The sequence below is a fragment of the Rhinoderma darwinii genome, chromosome 6 (assembly GCF_050947455.1).
Source record: "Rhinoderma darwinii isolate aRhiDar2 chromosome 6, aRhiDar2.hap1, whole genome shotgun sequence".
In the NCBI taxonomy this organism is placed as follows: domain Eukaryota; kingdom Metazoa; phylum Chordata; class Amphibia; order Anura; family Rhinodermatidae; genus Rhinoderma; species Rhinoderma darwinii.
Window position 1 is genome coordinate 74,806,832 of NC_134692.1, and position 20,919 is coordinate 74,827,750.

At 41.2% G+C, this 20,919-nt stretch overlaps 1 protein-coding gene across 2 annotated transcripts in view; it reads left to right on the forward strand.

Moving 5' to 3' along the window:
* Positions 1 to 20,919, forward strand: part of VPS16 (VPS16 core subunit of CORVET and HOPS complexes) — a 286,660-nt gene that overhangs the window by 99,407 nt on the left and 166,334 nt on the right. For both annotated transcript variants that reach the window (XM_075829956.1, XM_075829955.1), the window contains exon 7: positions 10 to 132. In XM_075829956.1, the coding sequence (XP_075686071.1) occupies positions 10 to 132 (123 nt within the window). The remainder of the gene's footprint in view (positions 1 to 9; positions 133 to 20,919) is intronic.

The window sequence follows — 20,919 nt, forward strand, 5'->3', positions numbered from 1 at the left end:
TTATTGTAGACTCTACCTGGACTGAACCCTCTGTCTGGCGCTTACCTGCATATGTCCGTGTCATTTCATTATAAGTTCCTAGCAGTCTTCACAGATAGTGGTTACATATGGATGGGAACTTCATCACTGAAGGTAATGATAACATTTCTTGTATCTGAATAAACATAATTCACACGGGGAAATAATAATGAAAAATTTAGAAATCTACACAAATAAGAAAACTCTGTTTAGCAGATGAGAACAAACAAAAATTCCTCCTTGCTACATTCACACCACAGTGAAAACAATGGCCATTAAAAACTTATAGGCTTGACAAAGACTCCTGTGCGAGTCGAAACGTTGATTTTTCTATTATGTGCTGGGAATAATAAAAGAAGGATACTCTTTTGCATACACCTGCCTCTATGCTGCTGTTTTTTCTGGATGGACTGTGAGTACTGAGGCCCCACAGAGACTGGGGGTAAAGTGGCTTGTGAATACATCCATAGAACTTTATTGTTCTGAAAATGGCTGTGTGACGGCCATTAAAAAAATTGTGAATGTAGCTTTAGGGCTTATTCACACGAGCAAGTATCAAATCGGCTGTGAAAAACTTCTGTTGTCCACAGCCGATTTGCATTCATGCATGACCCGAATTGACATCCCTCGTAGGCTTTATTCTGAGTCTATTGAAAGATCCGTGAAAACGGGCAAAAATAGGACATGGTCTATTTTTTCACGGGCCATTCACTTGGCAAAAAAACATCCGTGTGAATAGCCCCATAGATGTACATTGATTTTAATGCAGCCATGTGGCGGCCGTAAAAAAAAACTGCCGTGACATGGCGGATTAGCTTTATGGTATCACACACATGAATGTGCAGCGCTATAATTACAGTTCACTGACAGGCCTATATTAGTTACTTTCAGTGAAGTTCAGCATGCAGTGACTAAGCAGTTCATATTGACGCGTATACTTATCATAAGCGGCTGGCTGATGAGCGTACTCGTCATGGTGATCGTGCGGGCACTGTCCGTGTGATCAGTAACTGGTCAGCTCCACAATGGCGGAGATCAAAGACTCCTCTGACCTCTATCGTTTAACCCTTTGTATGCTGGGATCAACTCTTATCGTGGTTTAGAAAGAAAAAGGGCTGATTCCTTGTTAGGGCATATTTAGGATTTATATGTAATGTGATCTGTCTCTGACTATTTACCTGTTTTATTGCATAGTGGCTTTAATGTCTTAGTTTATTAAAATTGTTACTTTAAATTGTACCTTTCTACTGTTAGACAAATTATGGTCTTTGCATAAAGATAAAGTTATAGACCAGCACCACATGTGGAAAAAGACTACTTAAAGAGGCTCTGTCACCAGATTTTGCAACCCCTATCTGCTATTGCAGCAGATAGGCGCTGCAATGTAGATTACAGTAACGTTTTTATTTTTAAAAAACGAGCATTTTTGGCCAAGTTATGACCATTTTTGTAGTTATGCAAATGAGGCTTGGAAAAGTCCAAGTGGGTGTGTTTAAAAGTCCAAGTGGGCGTGTATTATGTGCGTACATCGGGGTGTTTTTAATACTTTTACTAGCTGGGCGTTCTGATGAGAAGTATCATCCACTTCTCTTCAGAACGCCCAGCTTCTGGCAGTGCAGACACAGCCGTGTTCTCGAGAGATCACGCTGTGACGTCACTCACAGGTCCTGCATCGTGTCAGACGAGCGAGGACACCGGCACCAGAGGCTACAGTTGATTCTGCAGCAGCATCAGCGTTTGCAGGTAAGTCGATGTAGCTAGTGGATGATACTTCTCATCAGAACGCCCAGCTAGTAAAAGTAGTAAACACGCCCCGATGTACGCACATAATACACGCCCACTTGGACTTTTACTTTTCAACACGCCCAGTTGTACCTTTGCAAGCCTCATTTGCATAAATACAAAAATGGCCATAACTTGGCCAAAAATGCTCGTTTTTTAAAAATAAAAACGTTACTGTAATCTACATTGCAGCGCCTATCTGCTGCAATAGCAGATAGGGGTTGCAAAATCTGGTGACAGAGCCTCTTTAAAGAGGCTCTGTCACCACATTATAAGTGCCCTATCGTGTACATAATGTGATCGGCGCTGTAGTGTAGATTACAGCAGTGTTTTTTTATTTAGAAAAACTATCATTTTTAACGGAGTTATGACCTATTTTAGCTTTATGCTAATGAGTTTCTTAATGGACAACTGGGCATGTTTTACTTTTTGACCAAGTGGGCGTTGTGGAGAGAAGTGTATGACGCTGACCAATCAGCGTCATACACTTCTCCCCATTCATTTACACCGCAAATAGCGATAAAACTATATTGCTATGTGCAGCCACATAAACACACTATAACGTTACTCAAGTGTCCTGACAGTGAATATACATTACCTCCAGCCAGGACGTGATGTCTATTCAGAATCCTGACACTTCTGCGTGAGATTTACAGCAAGGCAAACGTAATCTCGTTTTAAATGACAGGTTACATAGTAATCTCGCTAGATTACGCTTGCCTTGCTGTAAATCTCACACAGGCGCTACAGAAGTGATTCTGAATAGAAATCACGTCCTGGCTGGAGGTAATGTCTATTCATTGTCAGGACACTTGAGTAACGTTATAGTGTGTGTATGTGGATGCACATAGTGATGTAATAAGATCTGTGTAAATGAATGGGCAGAAGTGTATGATGCTGATTGGTCAGCGTCATACACTTCTTTCCACAACGCCCACTTGGTCAAAAAGTAAAACATGCCCAGTTGTCCATTAAGAAACTCGTTAGCATAAAGCTAAAATAGGTCATAACTCCGTTAAAAATCTTTTTTTCTAAATAAAAAACACTGCTGTGCTCTACTTTACAGCGCCGATCACATCATGTACAATATAGGCCACGTATAATGTGGTGACAGAGCCTCTTTAATTGGATTCTCCAAATACATGGATATTGATGGATCAAATGAGAGAAAGTAGAAGCTTCATTGTTTCACACAGGCACAGCCTAGACCACAGAGTCAAAAAAAGAAGAAAACTAGTGAGGCAAGCCTCAGAGAGGCCAACAATCACTTAAAGGAGCTACAGAACTCAGTGACTGATATTGGAGTAAAGAAGCTGCAGTCAACCAACAGGAGTTCTGCATACAACTGACCTGTATTGGGAGGGGGACTAGAAATATGCCATTTACTGATGAAAAATCACCCAAATAAAAGGAAAACATCTTGAGTGAGATAAGGTTTTGTAGACAAATCTGAAGCTTTTCGGACAAAATTCAAAATTCCATGGCCCACATTTATTTAGCACCAATGAAATTGGAGAAGGTAGTTGGCGAAAATTATGCCTAATTTACTGAAAGGCCCCACATCTCTTGCTAAACCTGGTACATTTGGAATTGTCTGACTATATGAACATATTTTTATGCCTGTTATGATCATCCGTACATTTGCACCCCTAATTTGTTCCTTTTTTTTTTTTGTTTAACCTTCACTTTTGATAAATGAATCTGAAAGCTACAGCTTGACACCCACGTTTGTATTTTTTATTTTAATAAGAGAACAAATGTTGCAATTCTTCTGCAATTTTAAATGCAACCAGAGCACGTCAACGACTTATCCAGGTCACAAAAGAACCCAAAATGTTGTGTAAAAATAAGAAAATAAAAATTTTAAAAGCAATAAAAGTAAAAATCCCCCTTTTTCCCTGATCAGTCCTTTATTATTAATAAAAAGAAATAAACAAAAACTATAGATAATTGGTATCGCCGCGTCCGTAACGGCCTGAACTACAAAATTATTTTGTTATGTATCCCGCTCGGTGAACGCCATAAAATAATAATAAACCATACCAGAGTCACGATGGTTTGGTCACTTCACCTCCCAAAAAATGGAATAAAAAGAGATCAAGAAGTCGCATGTACCTAAAAATGGTACTGATCAAAACTACAGTTCGTTACGCAAAAAACAAGTCCTCGCACGGCTTTATTGATGGAAAAATAAAAAAGTTATGGCTCTTAGAATAAGGTAACACAAAAAGTAAATGATTTTTTACAAAAACTATTTTATTGTGCAAATGCCATAAGACATAAAAAACTATAAACATCTGGTATCGCCGTAATCGTATCGCCACACAGAATAAAGTCAATGTCATTTAAAGCGCACGGTGAACGCTGTAAAAAAAAAAAAAATATAATAAAAAGCAATAGTAGAATTGCTGTTTTTTAGTCACCACGCCTCTTAAAAATAGAATAAAAACTGATCAAAAAGTCGCATGCACCCCAAACTACAATGAATTCCTCAAGGAGTCTAGTTTCCAAAATAATGTCACTTTTGGGGGGTTTCCACTGTTTTGGCACCACAAGACCTCTTCAAACCAGACATGGTGCCTAATAAAAAGGAGGCCTAAAAATCTTCTAATTCAGGGGCCTCAAGCACTCGGCCCGCGGGCCTCATGCGGCCCCTGAGGCTGTCCTCTGCGGCCCGCGGTACACAGAGCCACTAGTATCGGCTCTGCTCCGAGACTCTGGGGTTGCCCCTAACATCACATTCCGGTCCAGGAGGATATCCTGATGTCACTGTGTATAGACAGTAACATCAGGGGCTCCTCCAGCAGAGGAATCCCTGGCCAAAGCGTCGGCAACGCTCTGACTGGGGATTCCACTCCTAGAGGGAGCCCCAATGGAGCGGTCTAATGGGGCTGTGTGTGGCATTATCTACAGAGGGCACTGTGGCAGCATCTACAGAGGGCACTGTGGGTGTGTGGCAGTATCTATAGAGGACACTGGCATTATCTAGGGGCGTGTGCCATTATCTACAGAGGGCACTGTGGCAGTATCTACAGAGGGCTCTGTTGCACTAAAAAGGATCTGCCCAATCTTGACATTTGTGTGTCTGCCAAACGCTGCCAACTGAGTTGCCGAACTGCATTTAGCAACACTTAAGCTGGAAAACTGGATTGTTGACATAAGCACATGGAGAAATCTCGCAAATTTCTGTTAAACCACATTATAACATACATATTTTGTATATAACGTGATCGGCGCTGTAATGTAGATTACAGCAGTGGTTTTTATTTAGAAAAACGATCTATTTTCACCAAGTTATAACCTATTTTAGCTTTTTGCTAATTACTTTCTTATTGGACAACTGGGCGTGTTTTTACTTTTGACCAAGTGGGCATTGTGGAGAGAAATGTATGACGCTGACCAATCAGCATCATACACTTCTGCCCATTCATTTACTCTGCACATAGTGATCCTGCGTTGTTCGCTATGTGCAGACACATACACACACATTAACGTTAATGATTATTGTATGGACTGATGAGTCAAAGGTGCAAGTTTTTGGAAGACATGAGTCTCGTTACATCTGGCATAAAGCAAACACTGCATTCCACCATAAGAGCGTCATACCAACAGTCAAACATGGTAATGGTCTGGGGCTGCTTTGCTTATGCAGGACTTGGACAACTTATCATAATTGATGGAATCATGAATTCTGCTTTCTATCAGAAAATCCTGAAGGAGAATGTCCGCCAGTCATTTTGTGAGCTAAAGCTCAAGTCATATGGGTTATTCAAAGAAAGAAATGTAAGGTTTTGTAGTGGCCGAGTCAAAGTCCGGTCTTGCATCCCATTGAGATGCTGTGGCAAGACCTTAAACCCTTAATGCAATGTCACGTAACTGTATGGAGGAGTTGTATGGAGCGGGCTCACGGGCTGAGCCCACTCCATAATGAGCAGGTATTGGCTATATGTTATAGCCGACAACTCACTGCAACGCGCAAAATCAAAGGTCACTTTGATTCTGCCCATTTAACCCCTTAGATGCTGCGGTCAATAGTGACCGCGACATCTAAAAGGTTAGAGAGAGGGGGCAGCCCCCTCAAACAGCCCGTCTCCCCCCTTCCCCCGAGACACAATTGTGGTATGTTAATGGTTGTCATGGCAGCCTGGGGGCCTAATGAAGTCTCCCAAGTCTCATATCTATTTGCTCCATTTAAGCCCTGCCAGGGGCAGAGCAAATGATCCAACGATCGCTGGTTCAAGTCCCCTAAGGGGACTAATATAAAATTTAAAAAAAACTGTTAAATATAGCTAATGAAGGCCCCCAGGTCTGCCATCTTTGTACTCTTAGTATTTCCCATAATCAATATGTATTACCCATCCACAGGATAGGTGATAAATATCTGATCGATGGGTGTCCGACTGCTGGGATCCCAACTGATCACGAGAATGGGCTTAGCGTGCCGTTCCTGTGAGCCAAGCGGTCGGACCTCATTGATCAGATATTTATCACCTATCCCCTGGATAGGTAATAAATATTGATTATGGAAAAACTTCTTGAATAGGAGCCTGTAAAAATCACGATATACTGCAATGCATTAATTTTGCAGTGTATGGTGCAAGTGATCCAATGAACATTGGTTCAATCCTCCTATTGGAACCAAAAAACAAAGATAAATACAGTTTGTTTGTTTGTTGTTTTTTTTTCATGTATAAACATCTTGAGTATCTTTAGCAATGCTTGAAAATTGACGTTCACAAGTATCACCCAAACAACCTGTAGAATATCTACCAGAAAGAATGCGTTAAAATGTAGAAACTGACCTAAGCAGACTTAACCCCTTCCCTTCCAAAGATGTATCTCATACGTCCAGGCAGGAAGGCACTTGGCCAAGGATGTTTCTGATACATTCTTGTTACTTACAGCTACTACTAGCTCAGGCTAGGTCGCAGCTGCAATCTAAGTCTTGTTTTAAAGGTAAGGTCTGCCATCCGTGCCCAGAGGCAGGGCTTAATAGTATAACACAAATAAAGGCAATACACTACATTATATAAGTTTTGCATGAGTGATCTAATGATCGCATGGTAAAGTCCCCAAGGGGGACAAAAACAAAAGTTACAAAATGTTTAATAACATTTAAAAAAGAAACAAGACTTTCAAGAGGCGGAGCTATAGGAAGGCTGATTTTTATCTACTCTCCCGCGGCTGCACGGTTATAACGCTGGATTGGAGCTGTTTAGATCATGCCACACAGGACTCCGAAGATTCCCCGGAGATCTGGGGACCTAGTAAGTCCACAGGATCCCTGGATTTCTGCCATCACAGATGGCGCCGCAGGCCGTGCCTCGCCCACACAGCAAGGTCTTCCTACATAATTCGCTCCCCTAGATAACGAGCGGCTGATAAACCTTCTGCTCTGTCTGGGACGGACAGAGAGAAAATTTGGGGCCGGTCCGCTTCTCTCCATTGCCCCTTTTTTTCCCTAGTACATGGCACCTTATTTGGGCCTCAATAACTTTTGCGGCCTACTGGAGGTATAAAAGACTGTGATGCTGGCACTATTATTACCCACGTGACTTGACACATTATCAATGTATAAAAAACGCTGTGTTCTTGTCCCTGCATTGACAGAGTACTGATTGTCTTTATTCACTGACATTTTGTCAACAGGAACTTTTCATTTTATTCTGTGGGTGCGCTTGTATTTTCTCCATGTAACCGCTATTTTTAAGGGCATCACCTTTGTTTTATTTCAACTCTGCTGGATATGGACAGATTTCTTCTTTCCACTAATTCAAAATCAACCATGCCCTACATCAGAGGGAGCCAAGTTTCCAGACCCCTCTAAATCTGAGGACCCCCAGATCTCTGAGACATAATTGCAAAACATGGCTAAAGCTATTTCTGATCTCCTAATGCCTGCCATAGATACACACCTACAGTTGTTTCAAACATTACTTGATCTTATTGTATCTCAAGTTACAGAACATAATAAATGAATCTCAGATGCTGAACAACAAATATCGGACTTAGGGGATGATCTTCATTGTCATACGGCACAATAAGAAAATAAACATCAGACAATTCAAAGTTTGACGGACAGAATCGATGACTTAGAGAATTGCAGCAGTTGAAACAACTTAAAGGAACAGTGTCACCAACATTTTTTTTTTTATATCAGTTTTATGTTAGGGTTTTATTAAAAACGTTTATATTTATTTGTGTGTTTGTGTGTTACTTTTTTCTATTTTTACACTTTTTCTTCCCTATGGGGGCTGCCATTTTTTTTTCTATTTCTGTATGTGTCGATTAACGACACATACAGACATGGAATACGGCAGCTCCAGTCCCATAGGGACTGCGAACGGGGCCCGTTCCATCCACTATGGTGTACGCCGTGTGTGTGGGAACGGCGCATGCGCCGCTCCCACGCAGTCCAATTTGAAATGCGCGCCGTCCGGCGCCATTTTCCTGTGGACCGGAAGTCGCGGCCGGACAGTAAGATTACTACTTCCGGTCGCGACTTCCGGACTTGTGCACATGGAGCAGCGGCAGCAGACTGAGCGGACGGGCCGGAGGGAGCGGCGGCGACTGGAGCAGGTAAGTGATTTCTGTGTATGTACGTGTTTTAGTGTGTGTTTACTAGTGTATGTAAACCTTCTACACTGTGTGTTGGCTCAAAAAATGGCGACACACAGTGTAGGAGGTTAGACCGTTCAAACCCCTCGTTTCTCCCGGCACTAGTCAGGATAAAGGAGGGGGGGATTCTGAGAGCTCACTAGAGCGAGGGATTTTTTCCCAATTTTGCAGCATAAAGCAATGTGGTTGCTTTACCACATGCAATGCTGCAATTTTGGGAATTGCTCCATCTAGTGACCAGTGCTGGGAAATATTATAAATTGAATCCAATTTATAATATTTCCTGACTCGTGAAAAAAAATAAAAAAAATTAGAACAATGTTTAATCACCTACACACTAATTGTTTAACTAAAAAAAAAAAAACATGTTTTGCTGGTAACACATTCCCTTTAAGGGTTGTGGGGGTTCCTGAAGAGGTTAAAGATTTACTTCACTATACTACAGATTGGCTTCCTAATGCCCTGATGATTCCTAACTCAAAGTGGAAAGAGCTCGCAGAATAAATCCGGATCGCAAAGACTCAAATGCGCGGCCGTGCCCAGTTATCTTTAAAGTCCTTGATTATCAAGACTAGATTACAATTTTAGATGCATAGAGGAAAATTCCTTCTCTACAACGCAAACGCAAATATAACAACGCAAAATTGCTAATTTTTTAAGATTTATCTGCACAGGTTACCACCAAGAGAAAAGCCTTTACTCCATTATGCAAGTGGCTACATGAACACAACATGCGTTTCAGTTTACAATATCCTGCACGACTACGTGTCTTGATTTAAAGGAAAACCTCACTTGTATGACGATCCGTACGCAGCTGAAGAAGATTTTCAACATCCTTCTGGAGCCTCATCACCAACAACTTGAAATAAGATGCCCTTAAACCCCTTTAACACCATATCTGATTCATTTTTGGATAGGTGTACTCCTCTTCCATCAACACAAGAAGCTTCCCGCTATATTGATTTCCTTATAGGAAAACTAGAGCTAATTGATACCTGGCGTTTCTGCCACCCCAGGGATAATAATTTTTTTTCTAAAGTGCATAATATCCATACTCACCTTGACTATTGGTTCATTTCCACCTCTCTATTTCCATTTCTGAATACTTCTGGTATTCTATCTTATGCCGTTTCGGACCATGCACCGATTATGCTTAAATTAGATAAGGCCCGGAACCAATTGGTCTCCTCCAGGTGGCGTTTTCCAGCTTACTCGTAGCTTGAGATACACACTTGGAGAACTATTTGAGTGATCTCGCACATCTGGGCGACATGAATCTGTTTTGTGCCATTGGTAAAGTGGTCCTTAAGGGACATATATTAGTTTGTTTCTAAGAAAAAAAATGTAACTTATGCCTGATATTAGGCCTCTATTGCTTAATGTCACTTCTACATATGAACACCTAAAGCAAACAGGAACTCCCGTGGTGAAGGAGGCTTATTTAGAGGCTAAACGAGCATTGGAGGTTCGCCTCCATGAACAGGCTTAAACACTAATCCTTCAGCAAAGAAACAAATATTTTCACTGTGGTAATAAACTAGGTTGCTTATTATCTCCAACCAAGCCTTTTTGTAATGGCACTAAAATATATGACGCAGACAAGGCTTTTGACCAAGTCTCATGGTTTCCCCCAATAATAATTAGGAAATTGCAGTCTTTGGTCAACCCTTTTTAAATTGCTTATTTACAGTGCCCTGAATCTTCCATTTGGATTATTGGATTTCGTTCTGATCAATTTGAAATCTTTCGAAGTACGATGCAGGGATGTCCCTTATCCTCTCTCATTTACTGTTGCCCTTGATCCTCTTCTTAGAACCATTAATTCACTTTCTCTTTTTAAGGCATTACTATTGGTATTACTAATGTTAAAACTCTAGCTTTTGCTGATGATTTGCTTCTTTTGGTGGATAATCCTAAAGAAGCAATTTCTCCTATAATGTCCTTAATTGATTTTAGCGTAATTTCCGGTTTTTAATTTTACGAAGTCAGAAGCCATGCCGATATTTAGGTGTGCATAAAGAGGATGGGGGATACATTTCCTTTTTACCACGTAACTTGCTTTTGATTAAAATATTTGGGAATTAATCTGTCATCTAATCCTCATAAAATTAATGCTTCTACTATTACTCCGATTCTCCATAAAATGCTTCAAGAAATACACTCTTGGAAATCGCTTTCTCTGTCTTTCGCAGGAAAGTGCCATCTTGTTAAGATGATTTCTTTCCCAAAGTTATTGTTCCTTTTACAAACTCTTCCCCTTATTCTTAAAAAAAAAAAAACTGATGAAAAATTGCTCAACAAATTGTTTTACATTTTTAGATAGAAAATCACCACCTATTTATATAGGATTGGCGAATCAACGTTGTACTTATCTTGCAGATTTCCTTTCCGCCTCAGGCTATGTTTTAACCTATTTTAACCTATGAGGAAGCAACGTTAACATTTTTAGTTTTGACTGGGCAAATCTATTCCTATTTCCAAATGTGGAGTTTTACCTCTTCCAATTTGAACTCCCTTGCACCGAATTCTAGGGATCGCCCTTTGGAACTTTTATGTCAAAAAGCTAGGCAGGAACCCTAGTCCTTAAGTTTTATTTACAAATTACTTGAGCCTGCAAAAAAACTGGTCTGACTCCATCACTGGGCCAGGTAAATGGTTTACACAGGTCAGGAACCTAGAAAAGGACATTTTGGATGCAACTTTAAAGCTTAACTAGGTGCCTCCTTATGACGCTTACCAAAGTATGTCCTTAACGATTTTACATAGATCTTACATTTTGCTACTAATTCAGTTAAAGGTATTGCCATCAGTCCCTTACTTTTGTCCCGATCTTATGCCCCTGGTGCAGATATTTTTCATGGTTAATGAGACTGTCCACTTGTCAGAAAAGTTTGGAAAGCATTGATACAATTCCTTAGACACATTTTGGAATTACGGTACATTTGAACTCAGCCTGGGCATTGTATAACCCTTTCATGACCAAGGGTCATTGATGCTCCTGTGTCCAGGTCAAATTTTCCAGTTCTGATATGCACTTCTTTAAGCGATAATGTCTTTTCAACCGCTTACTCACAAAGTTTTCCTTTTTCTTTTTTTTTTGTTATATATAATGAGTTGCAAAATGACTAGAAAATATAGTCAAGACATTGACAAGGTTAGAAATAATGATTTTTATTTGAAATAATAATTTTCTCCTTCAAACTTTGCTTTCATCAAAGAATGCTCCATTTGCAGCAATTACATCATTGCAGACCTTTGGCATTCTAGCTGTTAATTTGCTGAGGTAATCGGGAGAAATTTCACCCCATGCTTCCAGAAGCCCCCCCACAAGTTGGATTGGCTTGATGGGCACTTCTTGCGTACCATACGGTCAAGCTGCTCCCACAACAGCTCTATTGGGTTGATATCTGGTGACTGCGCTGGCCACTCCATTACAGATAGAATACCAGCTGCCTGCTTCTTCCCTAAATAGTTCTTGCATAATTTGGAGGTGTGCTTTGGGTCATTGTCCTGTTGTAGGATAAAATTGGCTCCAATCAAGCGCTGTCCACAGGGTATGGCATGGCGTTGCAAAATGGAGTGATAGCCTTCCTTATTCAAAATCCCTTTTACCTTGTACAAATCTCCCACTTTACCAGTACCAAAGCAACCCCAGAACATCACATTACCTCCACTATGCTTGACAGATAGCGTCAGGCACTCTTCCAGCATATTTTCTGTTGTTCTGCGTCTCACAAATGTTCTTTTGTGTGATCCAAACACCTCAAACTTCGATTCGTCTGTCCATAACACTTTTTTCCAATCTTCCTCTTTCCAATGTCTGTGTGCTTTTGCCCATATTAATTTTTTCCTTTTATTAGCCAGTCTCAGATGCCACTCTGCCCTGAAGGCCAGCATCCCGAAGTCGCCTCTTCACTGTAGACGTTGATACTGGCGTTTTGCGGGTACTATTTAATGAAGCTGCCAGTTGAGGACCTGTGAGGCGTCTATTTCTCAAACTAGAGATTCTAATGTACTTGTCTTGTTGCTCAGTTGTGCAGCGGGGCCTCCCACTTTTCTTTCTACTCTGGTTAGAGCCTGTGTGTGCTGTCCTCTGAAGGGAGTAGTACACACCGTTGTAGGAAATCTTCAGTTTCTTGGCAATTTCTCGCATGGAATAGCCTTCATTTCTAAGAACAAGAATAGACTGTCGAGTTTCACATGAAAGCTCTCTTTTTCTAGCCATTTTGAGAGTTTAATCGAACCCACAAATGTAATGCTCCAGATTCTCAACTAGCTCAAAGGAAGGTCAGTTTTATAGCTCCTCTAAACAGCAAAACTGTTTACAGCGGTGCTAACATAATTGCACAAGGGTTTTCAAGTGTTTTCTAATGATCCATTAGCCTTCTAACACAGTTAGCAAACACAATGTATCATTAGAACACTGGAGTGATGGTTGCTGGAAATGGGCCTCTATACACCTATTTAGATATTGCATTAAAAACCAGACGTTTGCAGCTAGAATAGCCATTTAGCACATTAACAATGTATAGAGTGTATTTCTGATTAATTTAATGTTATGTTCATTGAAAAAAACTGTGCTTTTCTTGCAAAAATAAGGAAATTTCTAAGTGACCCTAAACTTTTGAACGGTAGTGTGTGTGTGTGTGTGTGTGTGTGTGTGTGTGTGTGTATATATATATATATATATATATCTCAAATTTAACCCCTTAAGGACGCAGCCTAGTTTTGGCCTTAAAGCTCAGAGCCCATTTTTCAAATCTGACATATTTCACTTTATGTGGTAATAACATGGGAATGCTTAAACCTACCCAAGCGATTCTGAGATTGTTTTCTCGTGACACATTGGGCTTCATGTTCGTGGTAAAATTTGGTCGATATATTCAGTGTTTATTGGTGAAAAATTGCAAAATTTAGAGAAAATTTTGAAAAAATTGCATTTTTCAGAATTTAAATGCATCTGCTTGTAAAACAGACGGTTATACCACCCAAAATAGTTACTAGTTCACACTTCCCATATGTCTTCTTTAGATTGGCATCGTTTTTTGAACATTCTTTTATTTTTCTTGAACGTTACAAGGCTTAGAACATAAACAGCAATTTCTCATATTTTTAAGAAAATGTCAAATGCCTTTTATTTAAGGTACCTGTTCAGTTCTGAAGTGGCTTTGAGGGGCCTATGTATTAGAAACCCTGATAAAACACCCTATTTTAAAAACTAGACCCCTCAAAGTATTCAAAACAGCATTTCGAAAGTTTTTTAACCCTTCAGGCATTTCACAGGAATTAAAGCAAAGTGGAGGTGAACTTTGCAAATTTCATTTTTCTTGCGGAATTTCAATTTTATTCATTTTTTTTTCTGTAACACAGAAGGTTTTACCAGAGAGACACTACTAAATATGTATTGTCCATATTCTGCAGTTTTTAGAAATGTCCCACATGTGGCCCTACTGCGCTCGTGGACTAAAACACAAGCCCTAGAAGCAAAGAAGCACCTAGTGCATTTTGAGTCCTCTCTTTTTTATTAGAATATATTTTAGGCAGCATGCCAGGTTTGAAGAGGTGTTGAGGTGCCAAAACAGTAGGAATCCCCAAATAGTGACCCCATTTTGGAAACTACACCCCTCAAGGAATTCATTTATGGGTGTTGTTACCATTTTGACCGCACAGTTTTTTCACAGCACGTATTTGAATTGGGATGTGAAATGAAAAAAATTTCATTTTTTCCAATAAAATGTCATTTGTGATCAAAATTTCTTATTTTCACAGGGAACAAAATACCCCATTTGGTTGCACAATTTGTCCTTAGTGTGGCAATACCCCATTTGTGGTGATAAACTGCCGTTTGGGCCCATGGGAGGGCTCAGAAGGAAAGGAGCGCTGTGTGTTCTTTGGAGTCCAGATTTTGCTGGATTGGTTTTCGGGTGCCATGTCGCATTTGCAGAGCCCCAGAGCTATCAAAGCAATAGAAACCAATCACAAATGACCCCATTTTGGAAACTACACCCCTCAAGGAATTCATTTATGGGTAATGTGACCATTTAGACCCTATAGTTTCTTCACAGAACTTATTTGAATTGGGCTGGGAATTAAATAAATATATATATTTTCCAATAATATGTCATTTTAGCTCAAAAATTCTTATTTTCACAAGAAACAAAATACCCCATTCTGTTGCGCAATTTGTCCTGAGTGCGGCAATACCCCATTTGTTGTGATAAGCTGCCGTTTGGGCCCATGGGAGGGCTTATAGCAGACTTTGCACCTCTTTTGACTTTTTCCCTTCTTGCCAGTTTGGGGAACTTCCCCTGGAAAGTGTTGCCGCCCTGGTACGATTCGTGTGGCCCCGCTTCCAGAAGTTCTGGGTGTCCCCCCTTCTTGGTCCCTAAAGATTAGGTTCTTGATAATCACCTCTTGAAATTCCAGGAAAGTTCCCGTCTGGCCTGCACATCGACGTAGCACGTACGCATTGTACAAAGCCATCTGTATGATGTGCACGGCCAGCTTCTTATACCACACCGCATGGCGCTGTAGGGCTTCAGGATTTGATCTTACAAGTCCATCCCTCCCATGTACCTATTGTAGTCCAGGATGCAGTCTGGTTTGGGGGTGGCCTTTCCTTCATATAGCCTAAACCTGTAGGTATACCCGGATGCACTCTCGCAGCTTATACATCTTCACGCCATACCTTGCCCTCTTACCCGGCAGGTACTCGCGGAATTGAATCCTCCCTTTAAAATGTACCAGGGACTCATCAATAGAAATACACTTCTCGGGGTGTATTCTTGGGAAAACCGGGCACTGAAACGGTCTAATAGGGGTCTCCATTTATATAAACGGTCAAAACTGGGGTCATCTCGGGGTGGGCACGGCTCATTATCAGTATAATGTAAGAAATGAAGTATTGCCTCATTTATTTATTTTTTTAGGTTCCAGTTCAGTTCTGAAGTTGCTTTGAGGGGCCCATATATTAGAAACCCCTATGAAATACCCCATTTTAGAAACTAGACCCCCTCAAAGTATTCACAACAGCATTTAGAAAGTTTATGAACCCTTTAGGTGTTTCACAAAAATTTAGAGCAAAGTAGAGGTGAAATTTAAATTTTTTTTTTTGTCAGAAAATCCTCTTTATACCATTTTTTTTATAACACAAAAGGATTTATCAGTGAAACGCAACTTAATACGTATTGCCCAGATTCTGCAGTTTTGAGAAATATCCCACATGTGGCCCTAGTGCGGTAATGGACTGAAGCATCGGCCTCCGAAGCAAAGGAGCACCTAGTGGATTTTGAGGGCTCTTTTATTAGGTATCATGTCCGGTTTGAAGAGGTCTTGTGGTGCCAAAACATTGGGAACCCCCCAAAAGTGACCCCAATTTGGAAACTAGACCCCTTGAGGACTTCATTGTACTTTTCATGGGGTGCATGCGGCTTTTTGATCAGTTTTTATTCTATTTTTAGGTGGCGTGGTGACTAAAAAACAGCAATTCTACTATTGTTTTTTTATTCTTTTTTTTTTACAGCGTTCACCGTGCGCTATAAATAAAATATTCACTTTATTCTGCGGGGCGATACGATTACGGCGATACCAGATGTTTATAGTTTTTTTTTATGTCTTATGGCGTTTGCACAATAAAATACGTTTTGTAAACAATCATTCACTTTTTGTGTTGCCTTATTCTAAGAGCCAGAACTTTTTTATTTTTCCATCAATAAAGCCGTGCGAGGACTTTTTTTTTGCGTAACGAACTGTAGTTTCGATCAGTACCATTTTTCGGTACATGCGACTTTTTGATCTCTTTTTATTCCATTTTTTGGGAGGTGAAGTGACCAAAGAATTGTGATTGTGGTACGGTTTATTATTATTTTATTTTACGGCGTTCATCGTGCGGGATAAATAATGAAATAATTTTGTAGTTCATTCCGTTACGGACGCGGCGATACCAATTATGTATAGTTTATTTGTTTGTTTATATATTTTTATTAATAATAAAGGACTGATAAGGGAAAAGGGGGGATTTTTACTTTTATTACTTTTAAATCTTTTATTTTCTTATTTTTACACATCTTTTTTTAACTTTTTTTTTACTTTATTACTTTGTCCCACTAGGGGACTTGAGGGCAGGAGGCCCTGATCGCTATTCTAATACACTGCACTACATGCGTAGTGCAGTGTATTAGAACTGTCAGCTACTCACTGACAGCAAGCATAGTGGGTCCTGACGTTGTCAGGACCCACTAGGCTTCCGTCTATGGCATAGCCGGACGCCATTGTTTGGTGTCCGGTTGCCATAGTCACCATCGCCGGCCGCTATCGTGTAGCAGGCCGGCGATGGCAGCTTAACCCCTAAAAAGCCGCGATCTCTATAGAACGCGGCTTTTAAGGGGTTAATCAGCGGGGACACAGCGATCGGTCCCCGCTGTAGGAGCTGTGACAGCTGCTGAACAAGACAGCAACTGTCACAGCTCCTGTATGTGTCGGGAGGACGGCCGAGACGGCCGTTACTCCCGTGACGTACTATTACGGCATGGAGCGCGAACGATACAGCTGCCATGACGTAATAGTACGTCAAGGAGCGGGAAGGGGTTAAATTACAAAAAAGTTCATAACTTAAACCATGGAATTGGGAATTAAACTAATCTAGAAAAGGAAAGCTTAATTCTGTGAGTATTGTAAAAAAAATATATATAGATATATATACACTGTTGCAGCTCTGTAACAATACGGTGTCTTCTCTCTCCATCAGCCTGGATCACTGTGAGGGGATATTAAGCGGGCTATAAAGCTATATTCACACGTTGTGATTTAAAAGGCAGTTAAAAATGGATCAACTGTCAGATTTTCATGGCTGTTTTCCATCAGAGTGTCGCAAAATTTGTATCCATTTCCCGGCCATCTGACCATTTTTAACTGCCAGTTGTTATCCATTTTTCATGGCCGTTAATGAATAAAAATTAGCTATTTTTTAGGGTTTTTTTTTGTCCCAACCCCCTGAAAACTCCACAGTGCCCATGTAGATAGAGCCAGTGGCCACATAATTCCCACTGTAGATAGTGCCAGTGGCCACATAGTGCCCACTGTAGATAGTGCTAGTGACCACATAGTGCCCACTGTAGATAGTGCCAGTGGCCATATAGTGCCACAATGCCCACTGTAGATAGGGCTACACCCCACATAAATAGCACCACACCCCTTCAGATAGCGCCATCTAAACTCCCTCTAGGAGTGCAATCCCCCATCAGAACGTACTAGCCGGGGACTCCGCTCCTAGTCGGAGCCCCTGACATCTCTGTCCATATATGGACAGTGTCGTCAGGAGCTCCCTCTAGGAGCGGAACTCCCAGCTAGAGCTTCGGCAACACTCAGGCCGGGGACGTCACTGTCCATATATGGACAGAGACGTCTGGGGCTCCCTCTAGGAGCGGGATCCCTGGCAAGTGCGCTCTGACCGGGGATTCTGTTCCTTGAGGGAGCTTAAGTGATGCTATCTACAGGCATGTTTGCACCATTTACAGGGGGGTTTTGTGTGGTGCCTTCTACAGGGGGGCTGTGTGTCATTCTTTCTTCAGGGGAGCTCTTTCTACAGGGAGGGGTGCTTTCTACATTGGGGGTGTATTCTGGGCATCTCAAAACCCCAGCAGGCATGAAAGTGCTGTGCTACTTACGCTGAAGTAGCACTGCAGACATCAAACCCCCGTTCCAGGCTGCCAAAGTTTATATACGTGACAACTGCACGGGGCATGCATCGGCAGTTGGAATGTATATGGCTGTCGTGAAGGGGTTAATATATTGGAGGATCATTCTGTGAAGGCCTATACTAATGAGGAAAAACAAATACTTTTTGTCTGGGCTGCAGCCACATGCAAAAGTAGTCGTCTTTATTGGGTGCAAATAAAACCCCCAACTATGGTTCTCATAATAAGTAAAGTTGCATTTTTGTTCTGGATGGAATGGACGGAAACAATCACCAATAAAGAAAAATGTACACCTTTCTTTTTTCACATGGAAAAAATTTATGGATACAAGTCTAACATCGCTCTCGCTGGGGCGCATGCGGGGCGGATGGTAGCATAGATGCTCAGACTGATGAGGTAGCTAACTGGGTTATAGTTAGGAGTAGAGGGATGAGTATCAGGGAGGCTAGTCCTGATCTAGCTCGCCCAAACAAGTTTACTAAGTTGGCGAATGAGAGGGATGTCCGTTCAGAGCTAGCACTACTGCAGCAAGGTACTTTCTCTAACAGCCAGGGGAATGTCTGTTCCAATAAGTAGGGGAATAAGAGTGCAGGGTAGTCCAGACAGGTGCTGGTAGTGGAGGATTCAATTATTAGGGTAACAGATCTGTCACAGGGTGTACGGTTTTCCTGGCACTCGAGTTTGGCATATAGCAGATCAGGTTAACCGATTACTGGGAGGGACTGGCGAGGTTCCAGCTGTCATGGTGCGGATTAGTATCAATGACAAAGTTAGAGGTACTGTAGGTGGAAGGTCCTTAAAAATCATTTCAGGGACTTCCGCCATAAACTTAGGGCAATGACCTCAAATGTAGGATTATCTGAAATTCTACCTGTACCACATGTCCCACCAGAGATGCAATGGTAGATAGGGAGATAAACAAGTGGCTCAAGAACTGCTGTAGGAAGGAGAGGTTTGGGTTCTTGGAGAACTGGGCTGACTTTTCTGTTGGCTACAGGCTCTTCGGTAGGGATGGGCTGCACTTGAAAGGGGAGGGTGCAGGTGTGCTTGGGGAGAAGATGGCTCGAAGGTTGGAGTAGTTTAAACTAGTGATCGGGGGAGCGCACTACACATATAGGGGGCAAAGATATTGTATATTGAGAACTAGGACTTTATTAATTTCTGTGTTCCAACCCTAGTTTCATTATCAAAAACCTCTAAATTGTATTCTAACTAACGCTAAAAGTCCAACAAATTTCAAAAAAATGGATGAACTGGAATTAATAATGCCAGAGGAAAAGTATGATGCAGCGGGCATAACTGAAACATGGCTGGATGGGCTGTATTACTGGGTGGTTAACTTACTGGGTTACAGTCTGTTCAGAAAGTATTGTAAAAAACTGAAAGGGGGATGGGGTTTGCCCTTATGTAAAGTCCTGTGTAAAAGCCCGCACAATGGGAAATGATCATGTGTAGTCTCTAACCATAATAAAATAGTGTTATGGGTTTATTATAAGCCACCAAATAGATCAGAATCCACAGATAATCTACTTTTAGGCGAATAGATGAGGCAGCAAATCACAACGAGGAAGTTATTATTGGGACTTCAACTACCCAAATATAAATTGGGAAACTGAAACCTGTGGATCTTGTAAAGGTTTTTGTCAATAAAGATAATTACCTTTCCCAACTTGTGCCGAATCTAACTAGAGGGAGGGCCCTTTTGGACTTAATATTAACTAATAGACTTGACAGAATAACAAAGGTCAGGTTGGTAGGCACCTAGGAAATAGTTAAGTAGTCAGGTGAAATAAACAAACCAGCAGGTCCAGATGGCATTCACCCCAGTGTTCTAAAGGAATTAAGTACAGTGATAGACTGGCCATTTTTTCTGACATTTAAGGATTCTATAGTGCCGTGGTCTGGTCCACAGTGCTTGAGAAAGCCTCTTGATCTGAAACGTCGCACGGGTGAATAATCTGTGTTCCTTTTGGATGTGCTGCCTGGATCACTTTTTCTTCATTGGCATTAGGGGACAGTTGGATCCAGCATTTCTATGTTCTGGTGCGGTTAGGCTTTTCCTTTCTTATGGTCCACAGTACTGGCGCAAAGCAAGTGCGGTGCCAGTATTCAAAAACGGTTCAAATAGTGAGCCTGGAAATTATAGGCCTGTACGTTTAACTTCTATTGTGGGTAAAATGGCTGAAGGTTTTCTAAGATATGTTATCCTGGAGTCTCTCAATGAGAAGAAAGGTATAACTACATGTATATAAGCATTGGTTTATGAGGGATCAGTCCTGTCAAGCTAATCTGATCATCTTCTATAGGGTGGTAAGTATTAAACTGGACAAGTGTGAGTCATTGGATGGCATATATTTTTATTTTACCAAACAATTTGTTATTGTGCCACATAAAAGGTTGGTACACAAAATGAGAATGCTGGGACTGGGGAAAATTGTATGTACGTTTCTGGCTCAGTAATAGAAAACAAAGGGTGTTTATTGACTGTTCATAATTAGAGTGGGTCACTGTTACTAGTGGGATGCCACAGTGGTCAGTATTGGGCCCTATTCTATTTAACCCCTTCCCACTTATTCACGTACATGCACGTCGGGGAATGCAGTCGGTTCGCACATTCCCACATGCATTTACATGATGGAGATCGTGCAGGCACAGAAGCTTTGACCGCACGATCGCCGCGGGAACCCATCTGTGACTGACAGCCAGGCTCCCGCTGCAACGGCCGAGATTGAAGAAACCTTCAATCTCAGCCGTTTAACCCATTAAATGCAGCGGTCAATAGCGACTGTGGCATTTAAACTATTGA